Genomic DNA, 23,297 nt, shown 5'->3' with positions numbered 1-23,297 from the left:
ATAGTTTGGTCTGCAAGGGAGTTGGTGACGGCCACACTTCTTTTCGTTCCTCATCTAGTAAGGGACATCGCTGTAAGATGTGTTCCGCTGTTTGGTCCTCTTGACCGCAGGCACAGGTTGGTGATGGCGCCAGCTTGAACTTTCGGTTCATGTGAGCATTGAGCCTGTTGTGGCCAGTACGCAGCCTGATGAGGTTGACTTGCTGCTCTCTGGACATTGTGTGGTAGTCATCTCTGTTTGTCCTTGGCCTCATCAATGCCTTGATGATTGTCTTCTGCTCACTAAAGCTGACACTGTTTTCAGGTTGGTCTTCCACGGCTCCTTCTTTTGCCAGCTCATCTGCCCTTTCATTTCCTGGTATCCCACAGTGTGCTGGTATCCACTGGAGGACAACTCTTCTGGTTTGTCTGACCATCTGTAATGCTTTGGCCAGCTGTGGGAGTTTGTCGTTCTCTAGGGCCTGAAGGACTGAAAGGGCGTCCGAGAGGAAGACAACTTGGTAGCAAGAGTCTGCGGAGTGCAATTCTTAGTTATTCATACCAATACTCTTTGATAATTTGTGTGTCTGGTATGCACCGGGCTTGTGAAATTTCTGACAGGGCTGGCGAGTAACTTTTTTGACATTTGGCCATCCCTACATAACCAGTACATATATTATTTTCATTCTAGTGAATCTGTTTCCTTGTTGATATTTACCAACATTTGTCTAACATTGCTTGTCATATGGAATGAAAGAACACAAGAAATATAATTTGATGCATTTTCCGTGGAGGGAAAACGATCCAAGTTTCATGTCTTTGAAGTGTTACATGCGACACACATTTCACTGAACAGCTCCTTGTGCGTTTAGTGTTAAGCTTAATGGTATGCTGTGTTTGCATAAGATATACATAAGATGGGGTGTAGTTTTTACATCCACATGTCTTTATATTTCTTGCATGATCACATTTTGTAAACTCCTTTCATCACTGTCTCATCCTCCCATTTCAAAATAAAAAGTTGCATACCAGAAAGTTTGATTAAGGTTATGATGTCCATGTTATTTACTGTGTGTAATAAATGGTGTGCTGTTTGATTTTGCATAAGAAATATATAGTTTTGATAAATCAAGTGTTGCTTTGTTTTGAGCGAGGGCAAGCACTCATTTTTCCCCCCATAAAATACAAGAATTCATTTCATTAGCATTTTTTTTAATATCAAATTTTGTCAAACACAATTTTCACAAAAGCACAAAGCGCACATTAGGAAAGCACAGTGGAAAAAAACCTAATTTAGGTTCACACACTCGCACACTGAATGAATTGATACAAATAATGTTCAGGGCTCAACATGTTCTCATTCTTACCTGCTCACAGATGTGGGGTCCCGGGAGGGGGGAAAAAAATCCCCCATTAAGACAAATTTTGGATCAAATCACAGAAACACAGCAATGATCTTAACTGGATATAGATTAGCCCTTATGTCTCCACCGGACAAAGTCAAAAGCAAAACAATTGTATTCAAATGCGAAGTACTGATAGAAAATGTTCAGAAGTGACTGGTGAAAACTTTGCTCCGAGAGACTGACATATCAGGCTTATTATTCCCAATTAATTACATGGGTCTCCCCCTACCCCTCCCAGCCCCAGGCTGGTCTCCCTGCCCACTGCGGGGATTCTTTATTGTCTCGTCAACCGACAGGATCAAGCAGGTCGCTTCGGAAGCAGCCGTCAAGGCGTTGATCTTCACAACCGCCGGCTCCCAGACACAGTCCTCCAAGTTGTCAGAGATGTCCTCTTTCAGAATGTTCACTCCGAACCATCTGCCACCTGCTGAAGACATGTTAAACACGAAAGGCATGACAAACTTGCAAATTCAACAGCAACTCAGCATGTAGATAAAAAAATATTTTATAATGGAAAATTTCCTAAATAAATTATCATTTAATTAATATACTTACCCGAATCACATTAGCATTGAGTCACCTGAGATGCTTATCACTGAAAAACGCTTACCCGGCTAAAGAATTTAAAGGGAAGCAACCCCATCACCAAAACGAAAGTGAAAGTAGCTTTGGTAATGGGCCAGTACACCGGGAGTTACCTCCCATACGGGTGTATGCCACGTCACTTCCTCTAGGAACACGTGCCTATTATCATACGGCTTTAAAAAATCTTAAAACCATAAGCGGGGCAGGTGGGAGGGAATACAGTATGTGATTCGGGTAAGTATATTAATTAAATGATAATTTATTTAGGAAATTTTCCATTTAATATCATATTCTTACTCCGAATCACATTAGCAGATAACATCAACAAGGCGGTGGGCTAGAAATGAATCAAAACTCACCATCAAGTTCTGGACAGGAACTGGCCTGCTGCTATGAGCGCTGGAAGGCCTCTGGAGCCATCCTGTCGAAGAGCTGTGACGTCCCGAAGATAAAAGTTTATGAAAACATCTTCGGAACGCCAATACGCAGTTGTCAGCACCTCCTCTAGACGTCTGGAGCGCAGAACTGCCAGAGAGGATGCCCACGCCCTCGTCTCATGGGCTCGGGCCGAGTCAAGTGGCAAGGAGGGCATAACCCCCCCCCTCTTTGTGCGCCTCCACTCATAAGCCTGCTTGATGAGCGAGGACACCCACCGGGCCAACGTTACCTTCGACAAATCTTTCTCGCGCCTAGTAAGGAGAGAGATAAACAACAACTTCTGAGAACTAGACCGAATCGGCTGAGTCCGGGCTAAGTACAGACGAAGTGCCCTCACAGGGCAATTGACCGAATCGGGGTCACCCGGGGCCAACGCGCTGGTCAGAGCCTTAGCTCTAACCAGCGGAGAGGCCTGCCCCGGAGACTGATTCTTGGCCAGGAAATCAGGCCGGAAACGCAAAGATGCGGAACCGTCCGGCTCAAAGGAGATATCTCCAGGCTGACCCGACAGGGCGTGGACCTCGCTACCCCGTCGGGCCGTAGCCAACAAAAGGAGAAACAGCGCTTTGCGAGTGACATTGAACAGACTGGCCTCGCTTAAAGGCTCAAAATCCGCAGAACGAAGGAATTCCAGGATTAAAAACAAGTCCCACTTGGGAGCGGGCAAACGAGCTTTAGCTTCCTTAAGAGCAGCCCCTTTAATGACTGCAGCTATAACGCCCCCGACTCGAACAGAACGACCAATCTGCTGAAGAGTCGCCGAGATAGCGGAGCGCCGGACCCTCAACGAGGAGACTGAGGCGCCCTGTGAAGACATGAAAGAGAGGTGGTTAGCGACCTGAATAGAGCGCGGAGCCACCGAACTCACCCCTCTAGCTGAACACCAGGCAGTCCATGCCTTCCAGTGGGAAGCATAAACTGAAGAGGTGGACGCTCTATGCGAGCGAGCCACCAAGTCCAGAGTCAAAGACGACGCCCCAGAGCGCTTCAGCGAGTCCCGAACAACTTCCACACGTGAAGCTTCAGAAGACTGGGCTCCTCGTGTGGAATGCCTGTTCGGGGCTGCACTAGTTCCCCTCGCACGAGTGCGAGAGGAATGGGGGGCCCTTGGGCAAGCCGAAGAAGATCTGGAAACCAGACCTGCGACGGCCACAGAGGAGCGACCAGAAGAAGAAGGGCCGGCTCCTCCATCTCCGCTTTCCGGATTACTCGGCTGAGTAACGGAAAGGGAGGAGTCTGAAGATCTGTATGTGCCCCCCAACCCTCCCTGGACGCATCTGTAAAGAGGTCCAGGTCGGGGAGGGGCACGACGATCGGAACACCTCTGCAGACCCACTCCGTGTGCAACCACGGAAGGGTCGCAGACCGGAACCATCCCTGCAAAGGGATGAGGGCGTCCCAGTCCACCAGAGGAGAGTCCACAAACGGCTTCAGCGCGAACTGAAGCGGACATTTGTGGACCCGGCCCAGTGAAACCAGAAGAGCCATAGACTCCATCTGCCCCAAGATGGAGGCGAGCGAGCGGATGGAAGCCATCAGGAGAGGTAAAGTGGAGCGAATCTGAGCTTGGAGCTTGTCCACCCTTCTCTGAGAAGGCTGGACAGTCCAAGCGACCGTGTCGAAAGACATCCCCAGATAAGTGAATGTCTGTGACGGGGTCAGCTCCGACTTTACCCGGTTGATCGAGAACCCCAACCAGTTGGATTCTCGAAGAACCGTCAGGGTATCCTGCGAACAGCCGCTCTGGGACTGGTTCATGATGAGCCAGTCGTCCAGATAAGCCCGCAGACGGATACCCTGGGACCTCACCAGTGCACAGACCTGTCTCACCACCATGGTGAAAATCCACGGTGCGAGAGACAGCCCGAAAGGGAGTGCGCGAAACTGGTAGATCTGATCTCCCCACCGGAAACGAAGCCATTTCCGGTCGGTCGGATGCATAAGAATGTGAAAGTATGCGTCCGTGAGATCGATCGAGGTCACCCAGTCTCCTGGGCGGAGAGAGTCTCGGACAGAGGCTGGCGTCTCCATCTTGAATTTTATCTCCCTCAAGAAAGTATTGAGGAGAGATAAATCCAACACGGGACGCCATCCTCCTGATGCTTTGGGAACAGCGACCAGACGCCCGTAAAATCCCAGGGAGCTGTGGACCCGAACTCTCTCCACCGCGCCCTTCTGCTCCAGGGAGGCAATTTCCGACTGCAAGACGGAACGTGCTTCCTGCGAGAAGGGGGGCTTGAACCGCGGAGGCACTCGGGTAAGAGGCGCCTTTTCCTCCCGCCAGAGTAGACGGAAGCCCGAACTCACCACTCCCACAATCCATTGGCTGTCTACTACCGACATCCAACGAGAAAGTGCCCGGGAGGGGCCTCCCGCCATCACCAAGGTGGAGGGCGGGAGGGAGGTGAGATCGGGAGCGCTTCATTGGGGGTGTGGCTTACTTCCAGAGCCGCCACGCCCCCTCCCCGATGCCGTCCTCTTCTTCCCACCACGAGCGGCCGGCGAAGCCTGCCGCTTCTGAGCTGGCTTGGGGTTAGACGATGTCTGAGCCTGCTTCTGTTTAGAAGGCTGAGACTGTTTCACCCCCTTCAGAGTGTAGTCAAGGAACTGACTGTCCTTGTTTGACTGAATCTCCTTCTGTCTGGCATCCAGTGCCAGCGGACAGAAGAGAGACTCCTCTGAGACCGGGGAGACTCTCAAGGTCTCCCTAGTAGCCAGCTCCGTGAATTGGGAATGCGAGAGGAAGAGATCCCTCCTGCAGAGTACCGCTTGGGTGTACTGCAGGGAGGAAAGACGCAATTGTTCCTCATTGACCTTGGCCAATGCGGTCAAAAGCGCAGAGACATCGTCCGCATTCTGTTCTTCACTGAGAGTGAAAGGAACTAGCGAATCGGTCAATGCCCGAGACAGAGCCCGAACGAGAGTCTCCGCAATGGAGGACAGTTCGATCTGCCGACGTCCAACCTCCTCAGCAGAGAGGAGGGAAGCCTCGGAAACCGGCAAAACCGAATCACGCTTGATCGGTTTAGTCAGAAGAGGCAGCAATTCCCGGGAAACCGGAAGGGTAGCCCTAGGGAGTGCAAAAGACGCCAGCCAATTCTGGCTCTGATTGGGCATGCCAAGCTTCCTATTGGCCGTAGGCACGAAGGAAGAGGCTTGGGCAGCTGAAGCCACCCACTGCTGAGCTGATTCCGGAACTGGACCAAAAGGAAGCAGTAACGGAACAGGCACTGGCCGAATACCACTCCCCGCATGTGCTGGACGAACCAGTGAATGCGAAAGTTGGTAAGCCACTGACGGAGACTCGGCGAACCGGAAGGAAGAAACATCCTCCTGTGCCGGCCGGAAGTCCGCCATGGCAGAAGGAACGAATGATGCGGAAGAGTCCGCAGCCACCACCCCTTCAGGAAAATAACGAGACGTTACTTCCGCCGCGACGTCAAGAACAGACTTGAGCTTCGACGGAAACACGCCCCGCGACTCCTCGCTGACCACTGATGGAGCATCAGAATAGTCACACGTGGAACCATGACCGAAGTCACCAGTTCCGGAAGCAGAAGCATGCCCTGGCAAACCGGAAACCGGAAAAGCCTGAGCACTAACGTCATCCTGCCGCCCAAAACCCTGTGAAGGTAAAGGGTAAGCAGGACGACCATCCGCAAAAACCGGAGCTGGATGAGCTGACGTCACTCCCCCGACTGAGTGGAGTGATGCCTGCTCAAGCCTAGGCGCTTGAAAGCCGGAAGGCGCACGCTGTAATCCACTATCTGGTATCCGGAAGGAACCACCAGAAGAGGAAGAAGCGTTTCCGGCCGAAACCGGAAGTGTAGTCAACGGAACCGCAAAATGCGGAAGTGAAGACTGCACTGGTTGACTTCGCGATCCGGAAGGACCGGAAGTCAGTGAATACTCCATCCTGCCGCGACCGCCGTAGCGTGCCGGAGCGGACGGATCATCACTTCCGGCAAGTGCCGGAAATGCGGCAGTCGAAACCGACTGCCGCCGCTGTTCGAACAAGTCCGGGGCCTCGTAGGTTATCGCCGGAAATGAAAGATCAGCAAGGTATCGGTCGTGACCCGATGCGAAAGAGCTGTCCCCCGAAGGAGAACGTCCAGGCGCCTCACGAGGGCTATCGGACCAGCTCTGCTTACCAACCGACGCTGAAGAGGGAGGACGCTGCTCCAAGCCGGAAGTGGAGGACAAAGACACGGAAGCCAATGCCCGGACGTCACTGCCAGATGCCGGAAACGCCGAACTGCTGGCGACGGAACGCTGAAATTCTGCCTGCACCAAGCTGCGGATTTCTGGAACCAGTGACTTTAACAGAGAGGAAACCAACGCACCTTGTCCAGGTGCTAACAAAGAAGACGAAGTCTCCGATGTAGAGACAGGTGCAGAAGTAACAGTAGCGCTAGGCGCCGCAAAAGAAGCAGAAGTAGTAACAGCGCTAGGCGCCGAAATTGGTACAGCCAACAAAGTGTTACGCTCTTGGTCTGTAACAAGTAACGTTGCTTTGGAAGAGGAAGACTTAGCCTTAATTTTCCCCTTGGGGTCCGACTTGCCACGGCGCTTGTCTGAATCAGACATGTTGACAACAACACGTGGCAACGCGAAAAAAATTTACTGAAACATAAGTCTAAACGACTGGAAAATTCAGTAAACACACGCACTAATGCGTTAACAAAATACTATAGCTAAACTTGCCCCACAAGCAGAGGCACGGAGAGCTACAAACAAAGTCACACGAGCTAGAAAACTAACTCACACAACAAAATGGCGACACGCAAGACACTGACACAAACGTCAACAACACGTGGCAAAGTAAAAAGATTTACTGAAACGTAAGTCAAAACGACTGAAAACACAGTAAACACACACGCTTACGCGTCAACAAAATACTAAAGCTACACTTGCCCAAACAGAAAGAGGGCACGCAGAGCTACTAGCAAAGTCACACGAGTTAGCTAACTAACTCACACAACAAAATGGCGAAACACGCAAGTCACTGACACACAAGTCCGTAAAAAACGGACAACGTACAGTAACGAAACAGCGCAAACAACCAACAACAAACGGGAACGAGCTCACCAAACTGTAGGCAAGGCGAGCAGACAAGCTGGGTAACGTGGCCGGCGGGTGTCACTCAAACACACAAGGTCAGCCACAGAGCGTCAAAAAGTGAACCGTCCTCTCCGAGGTGAAAAAGACGTATGATAATAGGCACGTGTTCCTAGAGGAAGTGACGTGGCATACACCCGTATGGGAGGTAACTCCCGGTGTACTGGCCCATTACCAAAGCTACTTTCACTTTCGTTTTGGTGATGGGGTTGCTTCCCTTTAAATTCTTTAGCCGGGTAAGCGTTTTTCAGTGATAAGCATCTCAGGTGACTCAATGCTAATGTGATTCGGAGTAAGAATATGATATTAAAATGCCTTTTCAAGGCTATTAGACTGAGCATACAAATGTGCAACACACACCAACACGCATGATGATGAACCAACAAAAATCGAAAATTTCAAAACTAAATTTTCATTTAATTAATATACTTACTCAACTCACATAAATGGCATTAACTTCAGTTCATTGCTAAGATATTGAAGTAGTACTCGACCCTGGTAAGGGGGGAAGTAACTCCCAAAGAAAACAAAGTCCGTAGTCAAGGACGGGAGTCACCTCCCCTACCGGTAACCCGCGCATGCGCGGTCCTACTACCGGCCGTCATTCCCCCACGGAAACACCCACCTGTAACACATATAATGTTAGCGGGGATGGATGGGAGGGTATAAACGATGTGAGTTGAGTAAGTATATTAATTAAATGAAAATTTAGTTTTGAAATTTTCGATTCAATCACATATTCTTACCTCAACTCACATAAATGGCAGATTGCACATAAAGGCGGTGGGATACTCACATTAATCTCTTGGAAGTATCTGGCCTGCGGCAACCATAGCTGGGAGGCAGTTGGTACCGTCCGGATGAGTGCTGGCAATGCCCCGGAGGTAGTAGCTGAGGAAGACATCATGAGTCGTCCAGTATGCAGCTTTGAGGACGTCTGACATCCTTCCAGACTTGAGGACAGCTAAGGAAGTTGCCCACGCTCAAGCCTCGTGCGTACGAGGTGATCGAGGAGGAAGGACTGACTGCCCCCCCCCCCCCTTTTGTGTCTGCCACCACTGATAAGCATGCCTTATAAGTGTGGAAGACCATCTGGAAAGCGTGGTTTTTGCAAAGTCTTTATTTCGGGCTGAAATGATCGAAATAAACAACAACTTCGGAGCTGATGCTCGAAACGGAGCGGTGCGCGACAAATAAGCCTTGAGCGCGCGTACCGGACAGTTAGAAAGATCCGGATCGCCGGGGGCTAAAAATGTCCCGGAGAGGCCGAATGGAAATGATCGGTGAAAGTTGACCAGGTTTTTGATTCTTGGCGAGAAAATCGGGACGGACACGCAGTGAAACCGAGCCGTCTCTTTCGAAAGTGATATCCCGGTCTAGGCCTGAGAGGCCGTGGATCTCACTGCCCCTCCGCGCGGAAGCGAGCAGTATGAGCATGAGAGTTTTGCGCGTAAGGTCAGAGAGACTAGCGTCTTGTAAAGGTTCAAAAGCACTAGAACGGAGAAATTCGAGTACTAGAAGAACGTCCCAAGCCGGGACAGAAGTTCTCTCCGTTGCAGAACTGAGGGCCGCGCCCTTTAGCACACTCGCGATAACTCCCCCGAGGGAGATGGAGCGTCCAAGTTGCTTAAAAGTAACAGAGATGGCTGAGCGGCGAGCGCGCAAAGCGGACGCGGCGCGTCCCCGAGCGGAGAGCCATGCCAGATGGTTTGCGACCTGCATTGATCGCAGGGCGACCGGGACAACATTGTTAGCCGCAAACCATCGAGTCCAAGCCAGCCAGTGTGACTAGTAGACAGAGGAGGTGGCCTGTGAGCCTTCTGGCCTAAGTCCAAAAGCGAAAACGGAGGCGCCTGAGCACCCCAGTGATCTCCGAACCCTCTCCAGGCGTGAGGATCCAGGCCCTCGGGGCGATTGTGCAGAGTCCCCGTTCTGGGCTGGAAAAGCTCCCCTCGCCGGCGGCCGAGCGGGATTGGCGGGCCGCTGGTGAGCCGCATGGGGTCCGGGAACTAATGCTGACTGGGCCAGCGCGGTGCCACGAGAAGGAGATGAAGCCGCTCTAAGTCGGCTTTAGGCTGAACCCTTCCGATGAGTGGAGTGGGAGGGAAGGCGTAAGCCTCTAGCCCTGTCCAGCTGATCGTCATCGCGTCGATCTGCCAAGCTACCGGGCCCGGAAACAGACACAACGATCGGGAGGCGACGTGAAAATCTCGTGGCGAAAAGGACGACCATCGGACGCTCTACCTGCGCCCAAAGAAGGAGGAGCGCCTGATGGGTGATGGTCCACTCCGTGTGGAGGATCTGGAAGGAACGGCTGATGACGTCGGCAAGGACGTTCAGGCAGCCGGGCAGATAGCGAGCCGAGATCAGGATCTAAGAAAGAGTCTCGCATGCTCGGCTGGACCACAGCCGAGATCGGGACCCGCCCTGATTGTTGGAATAAGCAGGGACCGCCGTGTTGTCGTAAAGAAACAACACATGGGTGCCCTGGAAAGCGGAGAGAAAGTGATGAAAACCCAGAAAGACCGCCTCGAGCTCGAGGCGAATGTTGTGCCATAGACCGCTGCTCTTGTGACCACCGACCGGAAGTCGTGTGCGTGTCCAAGTGAGCCCCGCAGCCCTTCTGTGCTGCGCCCGCAAAGAGATGCGTGTAAGGAGGAGGAAGCGCTATGGGCACTCCCTGCAGAAGCCAAGGAGTGTTCATCCACTGAGGCGTGGTCTGCTGCAACCAGACCCCGAAACGGAACTGAGACGTCCCAGCCGTGTGACGTCGGATTCCAGACTGAACTGAGCGCCGCCTGAAAAGGGCGCGCCTGCAGTTTGTATAAACGACGTTGAGTGGGACGGACTGCCCACTCCCGTGAATCGAACACCATGCCTTGGTGCAACACCCCGGGGACGACCAAAATTCTGCCGTAAAGTCCCAAGAAGGGGTGGCCGAGAAACTCCTCTATAGCCTGCTTCCGCAGAAAGAGAAGGATTTCCGCCTGTAAAGTCTCCTGAGCGTCTGGGCTGACCGGAAACCGGAAGTTGGCCGGCGCCCTGGACGAAGGGGCTTTGCCTTCCTGCCAAGGAAGGCGGAACCCCGATCGAATCACCCCCATGCTCCATAGGCTGCTTGTCCGAGACAGCCAAGCTGGAAGGACCCGGAAGAGGCCGCCTGCTACCAAAAGGGTAGAGGCTGGGGGGGGGGGGGGGGGGGTGACTGGATCGGGGGTGGCTCATTGGGGGTTGGGCTTGCGCCCAGACCCCCGCTTCCCGAAGGAAGGTTTACGCTGGTAAGGACGGGACCGTGACCCACCCCTACCTGCGCGAGACGACTGCTGCCCAGAAGAGCTGTCTGGCGCTGACGCAGAACTCCGTGGTTTGTTGCTGTGCTGCTTAAGAGCGAGTTCCGTCAGTTGCACCACATGTTGGTCACGAGTTTCCTCAGTTTGCTGCCGAAGGGCATCCAAAGAGCGTGACCCCAGCAACGCACCCTCTGAAAAGGGAGAGACTCTCAAAGAGTCTATGGTGGCCTTATCCGTCAGGCGAGAGCCGTTAAGAAAAGCCTCGCGCCTCCAGAACACCACCTGAGAGTAGAGCCGAGCAGCAAGCGTCATCTGACTGTCAGTGACCTTCGCAAGCGCCGCCAGGAGCATGGCAGCATCAGCCTCAATAGCATCGTCACGAAACCTAAAAGGCTCGATGGACGAAGCGATGGCTCTCGTGAGAGACCGGATGAGCGTTTCCGCTAAAGAGGTCAGTTCAAGGGAAGAACGCCCGCTTTCCTCCAGCCCGAGTAGACTCTGTTCCGTACAAACGGAAGTCCTATCTCGGCTATAACCATCCTGCCGCAAGCGAGCCAGTTCCGGAGTCACCGGAAGTGGAGCTGTGGGCAGCGAAAAAGAGGAGAGAAGAGAATGTGGCCTGCTAGGCAGCCGCGATCTTCTTGAGTTGGCTGGGAGGCCGCCGCCTGCCTGAGCCGAGGTTAACCAAGGCTGGGCAGAAGGGGGGGCTTCCCCATGAGCAGCCAAAAGAGGGTAGGGTGTGTTAGCGTCCGCCAACACCTGAGCCATCACAAACGGGACGGAAGGAGATTCCATGAAACGGAACTTCGCCCTCGTGTCCCCCGCGCCCGCAAAGTCTGCCAAAGCAGAAGGAGGGGGTGCGACAACAGTAGAGTCGGCGGAGACACCCTCAGGGAAGTACCGTGAGGTTATCTCCGCAGCCAACTCCAGAGTAGGGCCCAGCTTATTGGGAATCCGTAAGGGGGTAACGGATTCGGAACGATCCTCATCCCCTTCCTGTTCCTCTGCAAAACCTTCCTGATCCCCATCGAAAGGAGGGTCCGGCAAACCGGAAACCCACCCATCCACGGAAGAGGAAGTGGCTAACGTCGGTTGAACAGTAGACGGAAGCGCCGCAAACTGTCCACCAACAGCACCGCCGACAACCGGAACCGCCGCGGCGGAACCGGAAGTCAGGGCCGGATGTCGATGCGTGACCAGGGACGGGATAGCAGGGACACTGCCACCGGAACCGCTAGCCCGCTGTCCTCCACCGGAAGTGCCTGCCACAGCACAACCGGAAGTCGAGGACGACAACCCGCGGGTAGGCCCGACCGGAAGCCCCGAGGGGAAACCAGAGGAGCCTACCCCCTGCGAGCTCGAAACAGGAACGGCGGCAGCCGAACCAAGAGCTACAGGACGATGACCGCCGACAGAATCTTGCAGGCCAGAGCTGGACAAGCAAGACGCTGCTGCCTGTCCCCCAGAGGCCGGGACAGCCGAAACTGATCCCAGGGGGGCAAGCTGGCGCGCTTCGCCGCTCCCTAGCGCACCCGCCACGTGATGGACGGTGTACTGCCGGGGAGGAGCCGTCTGTGAACCCGAAGGAGACGCAAGAGCGTAACCAGGGAACGCAGGCAAGTGTGAGCCCCCAAAAAGATGGGGACTCCCACAAACGCCGCCCAACGCCGAAGCGCTAGAACCGGGCGGCGCTATGGACGCGAACCCCCCTGAAAAGGCAGGGGGATCCGCTACCGAACCGGAAAAATCCGGTCCGAGATCAGCCGAAGTGATCGTCGCTGAAGGCCGCAGCCTAGAAAGTGAAGCCACCCCCCCCACGCCAGGCGGGAGGGGAGCGACAGGCCTTTCCGCAGAATGCAAGGCAACCAAATCATGCTTCAAAGTAGCAAACATTGCCAAGATTTCTTCCCGAGACACGGACTCGCTAGGCCGAGGCGCCTGCGAGCGCGAGAGAGGAGAAGTAGCGCGTTCCTGCGTAAGAAAAACCGGTGACGGTGACGTGGAGTCAATCGAAACCCGTTCTGACTTCTTAGTCACCGGGTCAGTAACCAGAACTAAAGACGTAGCCTGTGACGAAGTTACAGAGGCACGCGTCTTTGATTTAGACTTAGACTTGTCCTTATCTTTCTCTTTCCCCGGTGAAGAGAGCAGAGAAACAAGATTGACCTTGCTTTTAGAGCTTTTGTCCGCCATTTGCAAATTCGAACACGCGCACGTGGAGACGAATTACAACAGCGAAATACTCAAACAAACGCAACGCGCAGCGAAGAGAAGTGAAACGATCTTACCTAAAGATAGCAACGCAAATACCAGGGTCAAATGGCCTTCCACAAAAGGCCAAGGCAAAAAAGATGCGGGAGTACCACAACACGTCTGTGCTCGAGTGTTGAAGTGGGTGGAATGACGGCCGGTAGTAGGACCGCGCATGCGCGGGTTACCGGTAGGGGAGGTGACTCCCGTCCTTGACTACGGACTTTGTTTTCTTTGGGAGTTACTTCCCCCCTTACCAGGGTCGAGTACTACTTCAATATCTTAGCAATGAACTGAAGTTAATGCCATTTATGTGAGTTGAGGTAAGAATATGTGATTGAATCAAAGGTTTGTTAAAAAAAAAACAAAAAAAAACCCACTCATCCGGTATTTCGCCGAAAAGTGTATTTCACCATCATTAAAAAATAAAAACAGACCTTGGTTATATGTTCGTTGTGCCCACTATTCAAAAATATTGTTGGAGACTGGTTTCAAGCACGTTTGCTCAAACTTGTGTTCCAGTGTTTACCTTCCCTTCATCAGTTTGCACCATCTTGTTTCTTTGGACACACACTTTGCTACACAGCAAACCGTGCCTCATTTTCCTAAACTTTGTTCTGAGTGCTTAACCCCTCTTCATTAGTTTCCTAGATCTGATTTTTCTGGACATACACTTTTCACCTTGTGCTTGTTTCTGCCTCATTTTCTCAAACGTTTGGTCCAAGTGCTTACCTCCCTTGATCAGTTTGATCGCCTCATTTTTGTGATGGTACCATTTGGTAGATTGCTCACCTTGTGCATGTCTCTGCCTGAGCTTGTTGAGGATGTTGGTGGCGTCAAAGCCAGCGTTGTCACATAGCTGGCGGGGGATCACCTCCAGCGCCTTGGCGTAGGCCGAGATCAGCAGCTGCTCCTTGCCCGCGATGGTATGCGAGTGTTCACGGAGGTGGTAGCTCAGTTCAGTTTCCACCGCTCCGCCACCTTGAAACAAGACAATAAACGTGTTATTTCATCTTCACCAAAAGCATCTAATACAGGGTTCTGCCTCAGACTACTTGCCTAAGATTCTTTGAAAACTTTATTTGAAGGATGAGTTTCCAACACTTGCCATAGCAACTTTGATACCAGACGAGTGCTTACCCTATGTTGCGGAAGACAACCAATTTCTCCAACACCTATCTTCGACCACACAGTTCTCAGAATTAATCATACCTATTCTCACGATATTACATACCAAGCAGTGTTGTAGTCATATCTGTTATGACAGAACTCTTGGGCAAACCCAAAAGTGTCCCTATACTGTAGGTGTCCTTTCATAATGAGAGTTCCACTGTTGGTCACCCTAATAGACCAAGGGACATCAGAAGGTGTCCTTTATCTAATGACTCCACTGTTGGTCACCCTAATAGACCAAGGGACATCAGAAGGTGTCCTTTATCTAATGACTTCTCCAACACCCCTGACCCCATCCAAATCATATGCTCAATCCGGATCTAGTTTTCCGAATCGCAGCACAATTTATTCAAAAGTTGCAAGTCAAACTCACCAGCCACGACTGAGTCATTCTTGATGGCACGCCTAACAATCATGATTGCATCATGCAGAGACCGCTCAGTCTCCTCCATGAACTGCTCGGCACCACCACGCAAGATGATTGTACATGTCTTTGCCTGGGGGCACCCCTTGAACATGTTGAATCTGGACAACATAGACGAAAGGATACTTATAAGCAAATGGATCTCAAGCAACAAACAGGTTTGAAGTTTACCACTACCTCTTGCATAAAAACCCTTTCTCACTCTAAATTATCACTAGCAGATGCAGATAGATCTAAAATTCCACTCACAAATCTCCTCAAATGACGCCTTTGACAGTTCAGGCTGGCAAAGCATAACTACCAGTTTTGTTTTTAATACAATCATTCATTTCCCCTTGGGAACACGTAAAACAATACACACACACAAACAAAACAATACATGGACGCACACACACACACTAAACAAGAAGAACAAAATTAGCAAACCTTTCTCCTCCCAGTTGCACCTCTTCAAAGGTTTCACATGTGCCAAGAACGTCAGGAGTCAGACTTTGCGACGTGGTCTGGATGGACCCACCGCACGCCTTCATCGTACGACGCAGGTCTTCCTCGGGCACACGACCAGCACAGAACATGTCCCTGTCATACAAGACCCTCATTACATTTTTATTTTACAGCAATGTGTACTTCACATGTACTAAACTGGTTATTCTTGTGCCCTTAGATCAAGCAAATCGTCTGGGGCTAGACTACTCTTTCAAACTTAAGGGTTTGGTGGGGTGTTGTTGATTTTCTATCTAAAAATAGGTTCACTAGAAAAGCATAATTTACATTTCATACTGAAGTGGAAGCTCACAATAGGACCATGTTTTTATTCAACTGCAATTTACAACAGCAAGCCGTTCCACAATTTCTCCTGCCTCTGAAGCTGCATTCAGTAAACCAGTGAAAAAACATCAATGAAAAAATGTACAACACCAGCAAAACCCGTCATCAAACGATTTTGACTACACGTGCTACAAGTGTTATGGCTAATCACATTTACCTGTCAGCAAAGTACTGTGTTGCCACATCCCCAATGGGCAGCTTGGACAGCACCACCTTGGCACCACTGTGGTGAATCTTGTCCAGCTTGTCATACAGAATCTTCCACTCTGCGTCCACAATGGACTGGTACTCCTGTTATCCAAACAAATCCGTTGTAAATTCATGGTTTAGCAAGGTCTATGAAAATATTTATTTTCAACAACGTTACAACTGCTACATTATGAAACCAGTATAAAATGCTGGGCCGTTTGTAAGCTGCTGCAAAGGATGAAGTGTACATGTGCATGCATGTATGCGTGTGTGTGTTGATGAATTTACCTCGACATTGTCGACTCTGACTTCAGCGTTCTCACGCTCAGCCTTCAGCTCCAGCTCAATGTTGAGCATGGCAATCTTGGGCTTGGTGTACGTCTTGGGCTGCATCTCAAACCCTGCGTAGCTGAACGTCTTCTTGAACGCCACTCCAGCCACCAGCACCGAGTCCTGTAAACATGGAACAAGTGTTGCATGACATACATGAATAAGCTCCAGTCACATCAGAGTGAGCTAACTTACAAGACAATGACAGGCATACAAGCTAAGCTGATTCTAACAAATGAGCAGTGGTAAGGAATGGATGGGGAGACGCAAGTCTAATTTTTACCCTTATTTTGTTGCCGATTTTTATTACTGCACTAGCAGTAAGGGCCTGGCTTCGCCCGGTTGTTGGCATCACAAGAGAGTACATGAATCAAAATTCTAGCTTATGTTGTTTATTGCTAAATCTAACACCAAAATGATTTAACCGTTTATTGTTAAAGAAACAATTTTCACAGGAGTTATCTCCCTTCCTTGGGAACATTCTAGATACTTGAGCAGTCGGGACCTGGCTTCGCCCGGGTGTTTCTGATCTCCCCATCAGACGTGCCTGCATAATCATAGTTACCTCTCTTCGCTTCTAAAAATTTTCGGAACTGTCTGGCCATTTTTCTTTGTTAATTTCTTCCTGTCATAGGAGCAATAGAGAATCTCAAATATCACTGGCATTATGTGCTTGCTACATGTGAACCCTAGGCAGTGAACTGGTCTTACACTATAGGCTGTTACTGAAGGGGAGGTTCATAATCTGAGCAAGAAAACAATGAATCAAGAAACGAAAACCCAGGTGCACATCTGCGGCTCCAAGGGAGTGTGCATGTACACTATCTTGTTCCCATCTCTTGCCATCTCTGAGGTATAGCGACCACAGACACACACTTACATCCATTTTTATATATGTAATAGATACAATTGTTCTTGTCTCACATTTTACTAATGTCAGTGGTAGCCACATAACTGCGGGTTGATGGAATTATTCTCAAACCCAGAAAATAACAATGACTTCAACGAAAGGATTCATATTCCTTTCTTTCTATATTTGGTGTTTAACGTCGTTTTCAACCACGAAGGTTATATCGCGACGGGGAAAGGGGGGGGAGATGGGATAGAGCCACTTGTTAATTGTTTCTTGTTCACAAAAGCACTAATCAAAAAATTGCTCCAGGGGCTTGCAACGTAGTACAATATATGACCTTACTGGGAGAATGCAAGTTGTTAGTACAAAGGACTTAACATTTCTTACATACTGCTTGACTAAAATCTTTACAAACATCGACTATATTTTATACAAGAAACACTTAACAAGGGTAAAAGGAGAAACAGAATCCGTTAGTCGCCTCTTACAACATGCTGGGGAGCATCGGGTAAATTCTTCCCCCTAACCCGCGGGGGGTATTCATATTCCAACATCAGGTAAAAAAAACAAGCAGATTGATAAGATAACATAATAGAACTGCAGTACAAATATGATTAGAACTAATCATTAGATGGCTGTCCCACATATTAATCAACGAAAATTCCCCTTTTCGAACACTTACCTCCAGGGCGCCACCAGTGACCTTCTTGATACCGATCATGTTGAGAGGCAGAAGATCATCAAGCATCATGACAGCGTCCACAACCATGGCCGCAAAGAAGTCTTTGGAGGCCGCCACCAGTTTGGAGCTCAGGGCAGTGGATGCACACTTGAGCAGCAGCTCTTTCATCTCCCTGAGCAGAGACAATCTGTACTTAGCCATTTGTTCACACATCTACACATCAGCAAATAAGGCATGTCAAGTGAGGTACTTGACGATACTGTCCTCCCAGTATATAGAGCCAAGCTAACTACAGTAAAACCCCCCTTTTAAGACCTCCAATAATATAACAAAATCAGGTTGTAAAATGGAGGCAGTCTTAAAATGAAGGTAAATGTGCAGGGGCTATGAATAGAAAGTCGAAGAAAACATTGTCTTAACAGGGAGGTCTGAAATTGGGGGGTCTTAAAAGGATTCCATTGTACCTCAGGTCTGTCCAGGTGTTTGCAAGGCGTGCTTGCATTTACACAGGAGGCCGGATAAGGCACTAGCAGATCTGCACAAGTTGACCTCAAAAATCAGGAAAAAAATCTCCACCCTTAACCCACCAGACATGACCCGGATTTTAACCTGGAACCTTCCACATGGAAGGCTGACATCCTAACCACAAGGCTACACGCCCATCTGCACAATTGTTCGACAGGAAAGGAACTTACTTGGGGTTCCCCTTCTTGATGGGTACAGCAATATTTTTGATCTTCTCCACTGCCTGAAAAACAAACAACACTGTCTTGTAACACTTCTCTACACCTTCTGCCACCGCACTGTCCAAGCGGCCGAACTACACACACTTTCATCCTGAACCATAGCCGGTTCTTTCTCTCAAGCGTACAAGGAACAATTTCTTTCACATAATAAATACTGGGCCACCTGGTTTTGATTTTTTTTAAATTAACAGGAACAAAACTGTCCTTACTAATGTACTTTACTCACACTTCTCTCAACATGCAAAAACACAACCAAATTGATCCAAAAAATAAAAATAATTTTGAAACAACACTTCCCTCAAACCCACACACCCTAAGTAACTGAAAACACAGCTGTACTCTTTACACTGGTTTCCACCTGCACTCACCAGGGATGCAGCTTTGCGAACAGCACGGATGATGATCTGTGGGTGAACACCATCCTCAATGAAGGGCTTCATTTCTTTCAGCAGTTCTCCTGCTATCAACGTCACCGAAGTTGTGCCGTCACCCACCTACAAACACATACAAAATTCACATATAACATGATGTTGAACTTGAAGTAATCACATCTATAGATACACATTTGTAAATGCCAGATCTTTCCATGTACAATAACCATTCAGTAGTCAATCGAGATCCATTTATACCTTCACCAGACCTGTTTACCCCTAAAACATTGCATGTGTATTTTCTGGGAGCAAAATGAGGCAAATGTGTAGTTTTGTAATTGAATGTGTAGAATTTCTCGTCGACCTATCACAACAACAAGAACAATGATTGCTACTTTTTACCACATGTATTGATTGACTGACGGAAAAATGGGAATTGCAGACAGTGCAATGAGCATGATGTTTTCCTTTCCGCGAAGACAAGGCATGGGTAGTCCTGATGATATTTTGGCAGAAAGACTTGGTTCGGCGCATTGCTCGTCTTTTTCTTTTTGGTCGGTGGCCTTTTGGAGTCATTTTCTTCACAGTTCTCATCTTCACTTTCGTGTGCTCTGCGTTCAGCCATTGTGTCGAAACGCCCGCATGGTTTGGCAGTAACGCTTTCAGTTGTGCCTGGCATTTGCTTGGAGAAGCCTATTCGGCATTAACAAGCTACAACGCAACGCCCGTGGGCGCTTTACGCGCTGCACGCAGCAAACGACTGCTGGCCGAAAACATGGATTGGAAAATGGATCGGTCAAGGGAGATGAAGAAAATTACGGATTGTGATATGCGTAGCCGAAACAATACCGTTTGCGTGCAGGGACGGGGCGGTGTGAGAGCACAACGGGACAAGGAACAGGTGTAAAGACGAAAAAGAAAAAAAAATTTTTTTTTTTTTTAAAAATACCGTTTGCGTAGAAAACGACAGACTTGCGTAGTTGCGTAGTATATTATTCAAATTCGTAGTTTACTACGCTCAATGTGTAGTGTAAACAGGTCTGCTTCACATGCATACGCTGTGCACCTTTCTATGAAAACATACCACAATCCCAACAACTTCACTGCTTCAACCGGAGACAAATTCTTCTGGACAGTTTATGTATACAATGGTAACTCCTCAAAAACTCAAAATGGATAAAGTTATCAACTGGTAGTAATTTCTAAACTGTCACCATAACAGGTTGAACATGCTTTTAAACCTGCAATCTGCATATATTCGGGATGCACTTTGGATAATAAAGAAACTAGAACTAGAAGAAGCCGAGACCATAGTTTACCTCAGCATCTTGTGATTTTGCGATATCCACCAGTGTTTTTGCAGCAGGATGGACAATATCCAGTGTTTTCAGAATGGTTGCCCCGTCATTAGAGATCACACACCTACCTGAAATAGTAAACAACTATTAATAATGCATGCAAACAAATTCTTCTTATACTTAAAAATCACCCATGTATACATCGGTTAGGGGGTTCTTGCATGAAAGAGACTGAGATTTAAAATTAAAGACAGTAACTGAATAAAAGACAGAGGATATCCTATTGTCACATGGCTTGTGATTCACATACTTTGATAAGTATATACTCTTTCGGAGCAGATTTGCACCGATCACCACAGGATAAATACATCTACCGTACTTTCTGGGTCATAAGGCGCGACAGTTTGACCCCTGCGTCTTGTATAACGAAGCGCCTAATCCATGTATGAATGAAATACGAAAAAAATCAAAGAGACCGCCAGAGTACCAGTCAAACAACTTGTGATAATGCATGTTTCAGCTACTAGGTACTACCCTGGCCAAGTTTCCTCTCAAGACATCAAAGAGACCGCCCCATAGGTTAAACTCGGTCACTGACCCCAAGGCAACCCAGCTATCACAATGGACCTGCCTTTGATCTCGCCGCACACACATCACTGCATTTTGGGTCATTTGTGAGAACTATTCCACTTAAAATGCTCCACCAGTTTGTTGGGAATGGATTCACAAAGCATACACTCCCAGTTTAGAGGAGCACTATGCATCACGTAACTCCTGCAAAAGATCGAGCTGAAGCCATGTCTATGATCCCCTTACCTTGGTCATCTACCATGAGCTTGTCCATACCACGTGGGCCGAGGGTGGTACGCACAGCGTCCGCAATGGCCTGACAGGCATTGATATTGCTGATGATCTGAGGAACACCTTGGGAGGAATCTGTTCCCTCCTTCAGAAGGATCACTGGTGCTTGCTGCAACATTCATGCAACTTTTTTCCTTTATCCACACAAACCAAGGTAGCCTACATTTTTGCCATTAGACCTGTAAAGTGGAACTAGAAGTATGTCACCAAACGGTAAAACTCAATTCTGTTACACTCCTCAAATCATATTCTAAATAACCTCTGAAACCCCCAACAGCGGGTTTTATCATGGAAAACACTTTGTTACTATTAAATAGTTTTAGCAGGCTAAGTTAATCTAGTTTATGCTGGGAAGCTTCTGTCTTCATATAAATATATATACTCCACTCTCTTAGTCTCTACAGGACATGTAACTGGGTGGCCGAGTGGTAACGCACTTGCGCTCGGAAGCGAGTTCGACCCTGGGTCAGGGCGTTAGCAATTTTCTCCCCCCTTTCCTAACCTAGGTGGTGGGTTCAAGTGCTAGTCTTTCGGATGAGACGAAAAACCGAGGTCCCTTCGTGTACACTACATTGGGGTGTGCACGTTAAAGATCCCACGATTGACAAAAGGGTCTTTCCTGGCAAAATTGTATAGGCATAGATAAAAATGTCCACCAAAATACCCGTGTGACTTGGAATAATAGGCCGTGAAAAGTAGGATATGCGCCGAAATGGCTGCGATCTGCTGGCCGATGTGAATGCGTGATGTATTGTGTAAAAAAATTCCATCTCACACGGCATAAATAAATCCCTGCGCCTTGAATAAAATTATGTGCGCGATATAAATTTTCATAAAATAAAAATAAAAAAATAAATCCCTGCGCTTAGAACTGTACCCACGGAATACGCGCGATATAAGCCTCATATTGATTGATTGATTGATGTAACTGGATGTTAAATGGGAAGTTTATAGTAAACGCAAGTAAAAAAAACCTGTTTTTCAATGATAAATGCTTGAAGTTTGAACAGAAGAATGAAGACCTGTATTTTATTTTAGAACATCAAAAAATGACTTAATAGTAATACTGAATACTGATAAAAACAAGTTAAAAATGCATAAGATATTCAATTACGATCTACAATCCCACCTGACAGTTCTACTGACTTTATGGAACTCGGCCTTTCTCTCCCTCTCTCTCATAGTCTCAGTGATTCAGACACAAAAATAGATTTACAAAATACATATTTTTACGAGCTTAGAATACCCGTTATACCAAAATCGCACAAGTTCAATATTAAAATGTCTCGACATAATGAAAATATAAACAGCGCAAAAGCTTTGGCAGAAACGTCAGGTAGACACTAACTGCATGTTTCGACAGGACTATGCCAAAAGCAAAGTCAAAGCGTCTCTGTTGTCAAGACAGTTCCAGAAAGTTCCCTATATACCGTCCCAGAAAATGACAGAATCATCCTAGTACATGTTAATTCACAACAAATATACACATCTAAAATGAAAAAGAACCTTGTCTTTGAAAGGAGATCATTTCAAACTAAGATTATTCAGTCAACATGGTTACAGATTACACGGATTGAAATAGTACACTCATGGCCTCACCATTCTCGACATTTTGGATACTTGGTCTCTAGGGGACACAACTAATACTGCAAGTTTACAAGGGAGAGAAGGCAAAGCTACTTTTGCTTTCCTCCTTACCAGTATCAGTCAGAGTGGTCTATAGGAAATTCAAAATTTAGGGGATCTCGGTACAGTTCCTAGTTTTCTGCAATGTGTTATGTGAGCTCACACAATCATATTACAAATACTAAACCGGCTTGATGACGGCTAATCAGCAACTGAGCAAGGCCAAAGACGCCAACCCAGCTGCTGGTATAGTTCCTAAATGCTGGTCATTCAGTGCTTGCTGGGTTGTTTTTGTTTTTACTGCTCAAACCGTCTGCCAACAAAAAAACTACATAATCACCGAATATTGACAGCACTGTACGTAACTTATGTTAGAATTAAATGTCCAAAATACCTGAGCTCCCTATACTTCAAAATAGCATAATACCGTGACATAATTATTGGTGTGCAAGTCAGTCACTCAGCAGGGACCTATATTAGATAATATGTCTATGGACTCAATAATTCAAATATGCTTTAGATTTATCTGTTTCGGTTTGATGAGAACATTGTTCGAAGCACAACAGGAAAATAATGAAGTATATCAAAAACAGAGAGAATATAAATGATATTATCAACTTCTACGAAAATAAGACTATTTTTCATATTTGTTTGAAAGCTCGAGGGCTAGTTATTATATAGGTCATTTACAGCAAGCTTTTTAATGAATTAGCAAAACAAGCCTTTAACTTTTATTTTCTTATGTATATTGAAGGTGGTCCATATTACTTTTTCAAATCATGATAAAACGATTGCATTCAGTCAGGTTTTGTCACTTGAGAAAGTCACTGTATACAACTCTCCTGTGTTCA

The 23,297-nt window shown here is 48.2% G+C and overlaps 1 protein-coding gene across 2 annotated transcripts; it reads right to left on the bottom strand.

Moving 5' to 3' along the window:
• Positions 1-1,173: 1,173 nt before the first annotated feature.
• Positions 1,174-22,472, bottom strand: LOC138982232 (T-complex protein 1 subunit eta-like). Of its 2 annotated transcripts, none has more exons than XM_070355467.1 (12): positions 22,420-22,472; positions 20,776-20,929; positions 19,981-20,087; positions 18,659-18,784; positions 18,240-18,292; positions 17,545-17,716; positions 15,968-16,132; positions 15,648-15,781; positions 15,089-15,241; positions 14,612-14,763; positions 13,858-14,046; positions 1,174-1,811 (listed from the first exon to the last, which is right to left on the bottom strand). In XM_070355467.1, exons 1-12 carry the CDS (start codon positions 22,429-22,431, stop codon positions 1,594-1,596), a joined length of 1,635 nt encoding a protein of 544 aa, XP_070211568.1. In that variant the 5' UTR covers positions 22,432-22,472; the 3' UTR covers positions 1,174-1,593. The 2 variants fall into 2 exon arrangements, with proteins under 2 accessions (XP_070211568.1, XP_070211569.1); XM_070355468.1 differs by having other exon boundaries at positions 1,174-1,808.
• Between the last annotated feature and the right edge of the window lie 825 nt (positions 22,473-23,297).

The sequence above is a fragment of the Littorina saxatilis genome, linkage group LG12, assembly GCF_037325665.1.
Source record: "Littorina saxatilis isolate snail1 linkage group LG12, US_GU_Lsax_2.0, whole genome shotgun sequence".
NCBI classification, from domain to species: Eukaryota; Metazoa; Mollusca; class Gastropoda; order Littorinimorpha; family Littorinidae; genus Littorina; species Littorina saxatilis.
The sequence above is the reverse complement of the archived record's forward strand: the minus strand, read 5'-3'. Positions and strand labels throughout refer to the sequence as shown.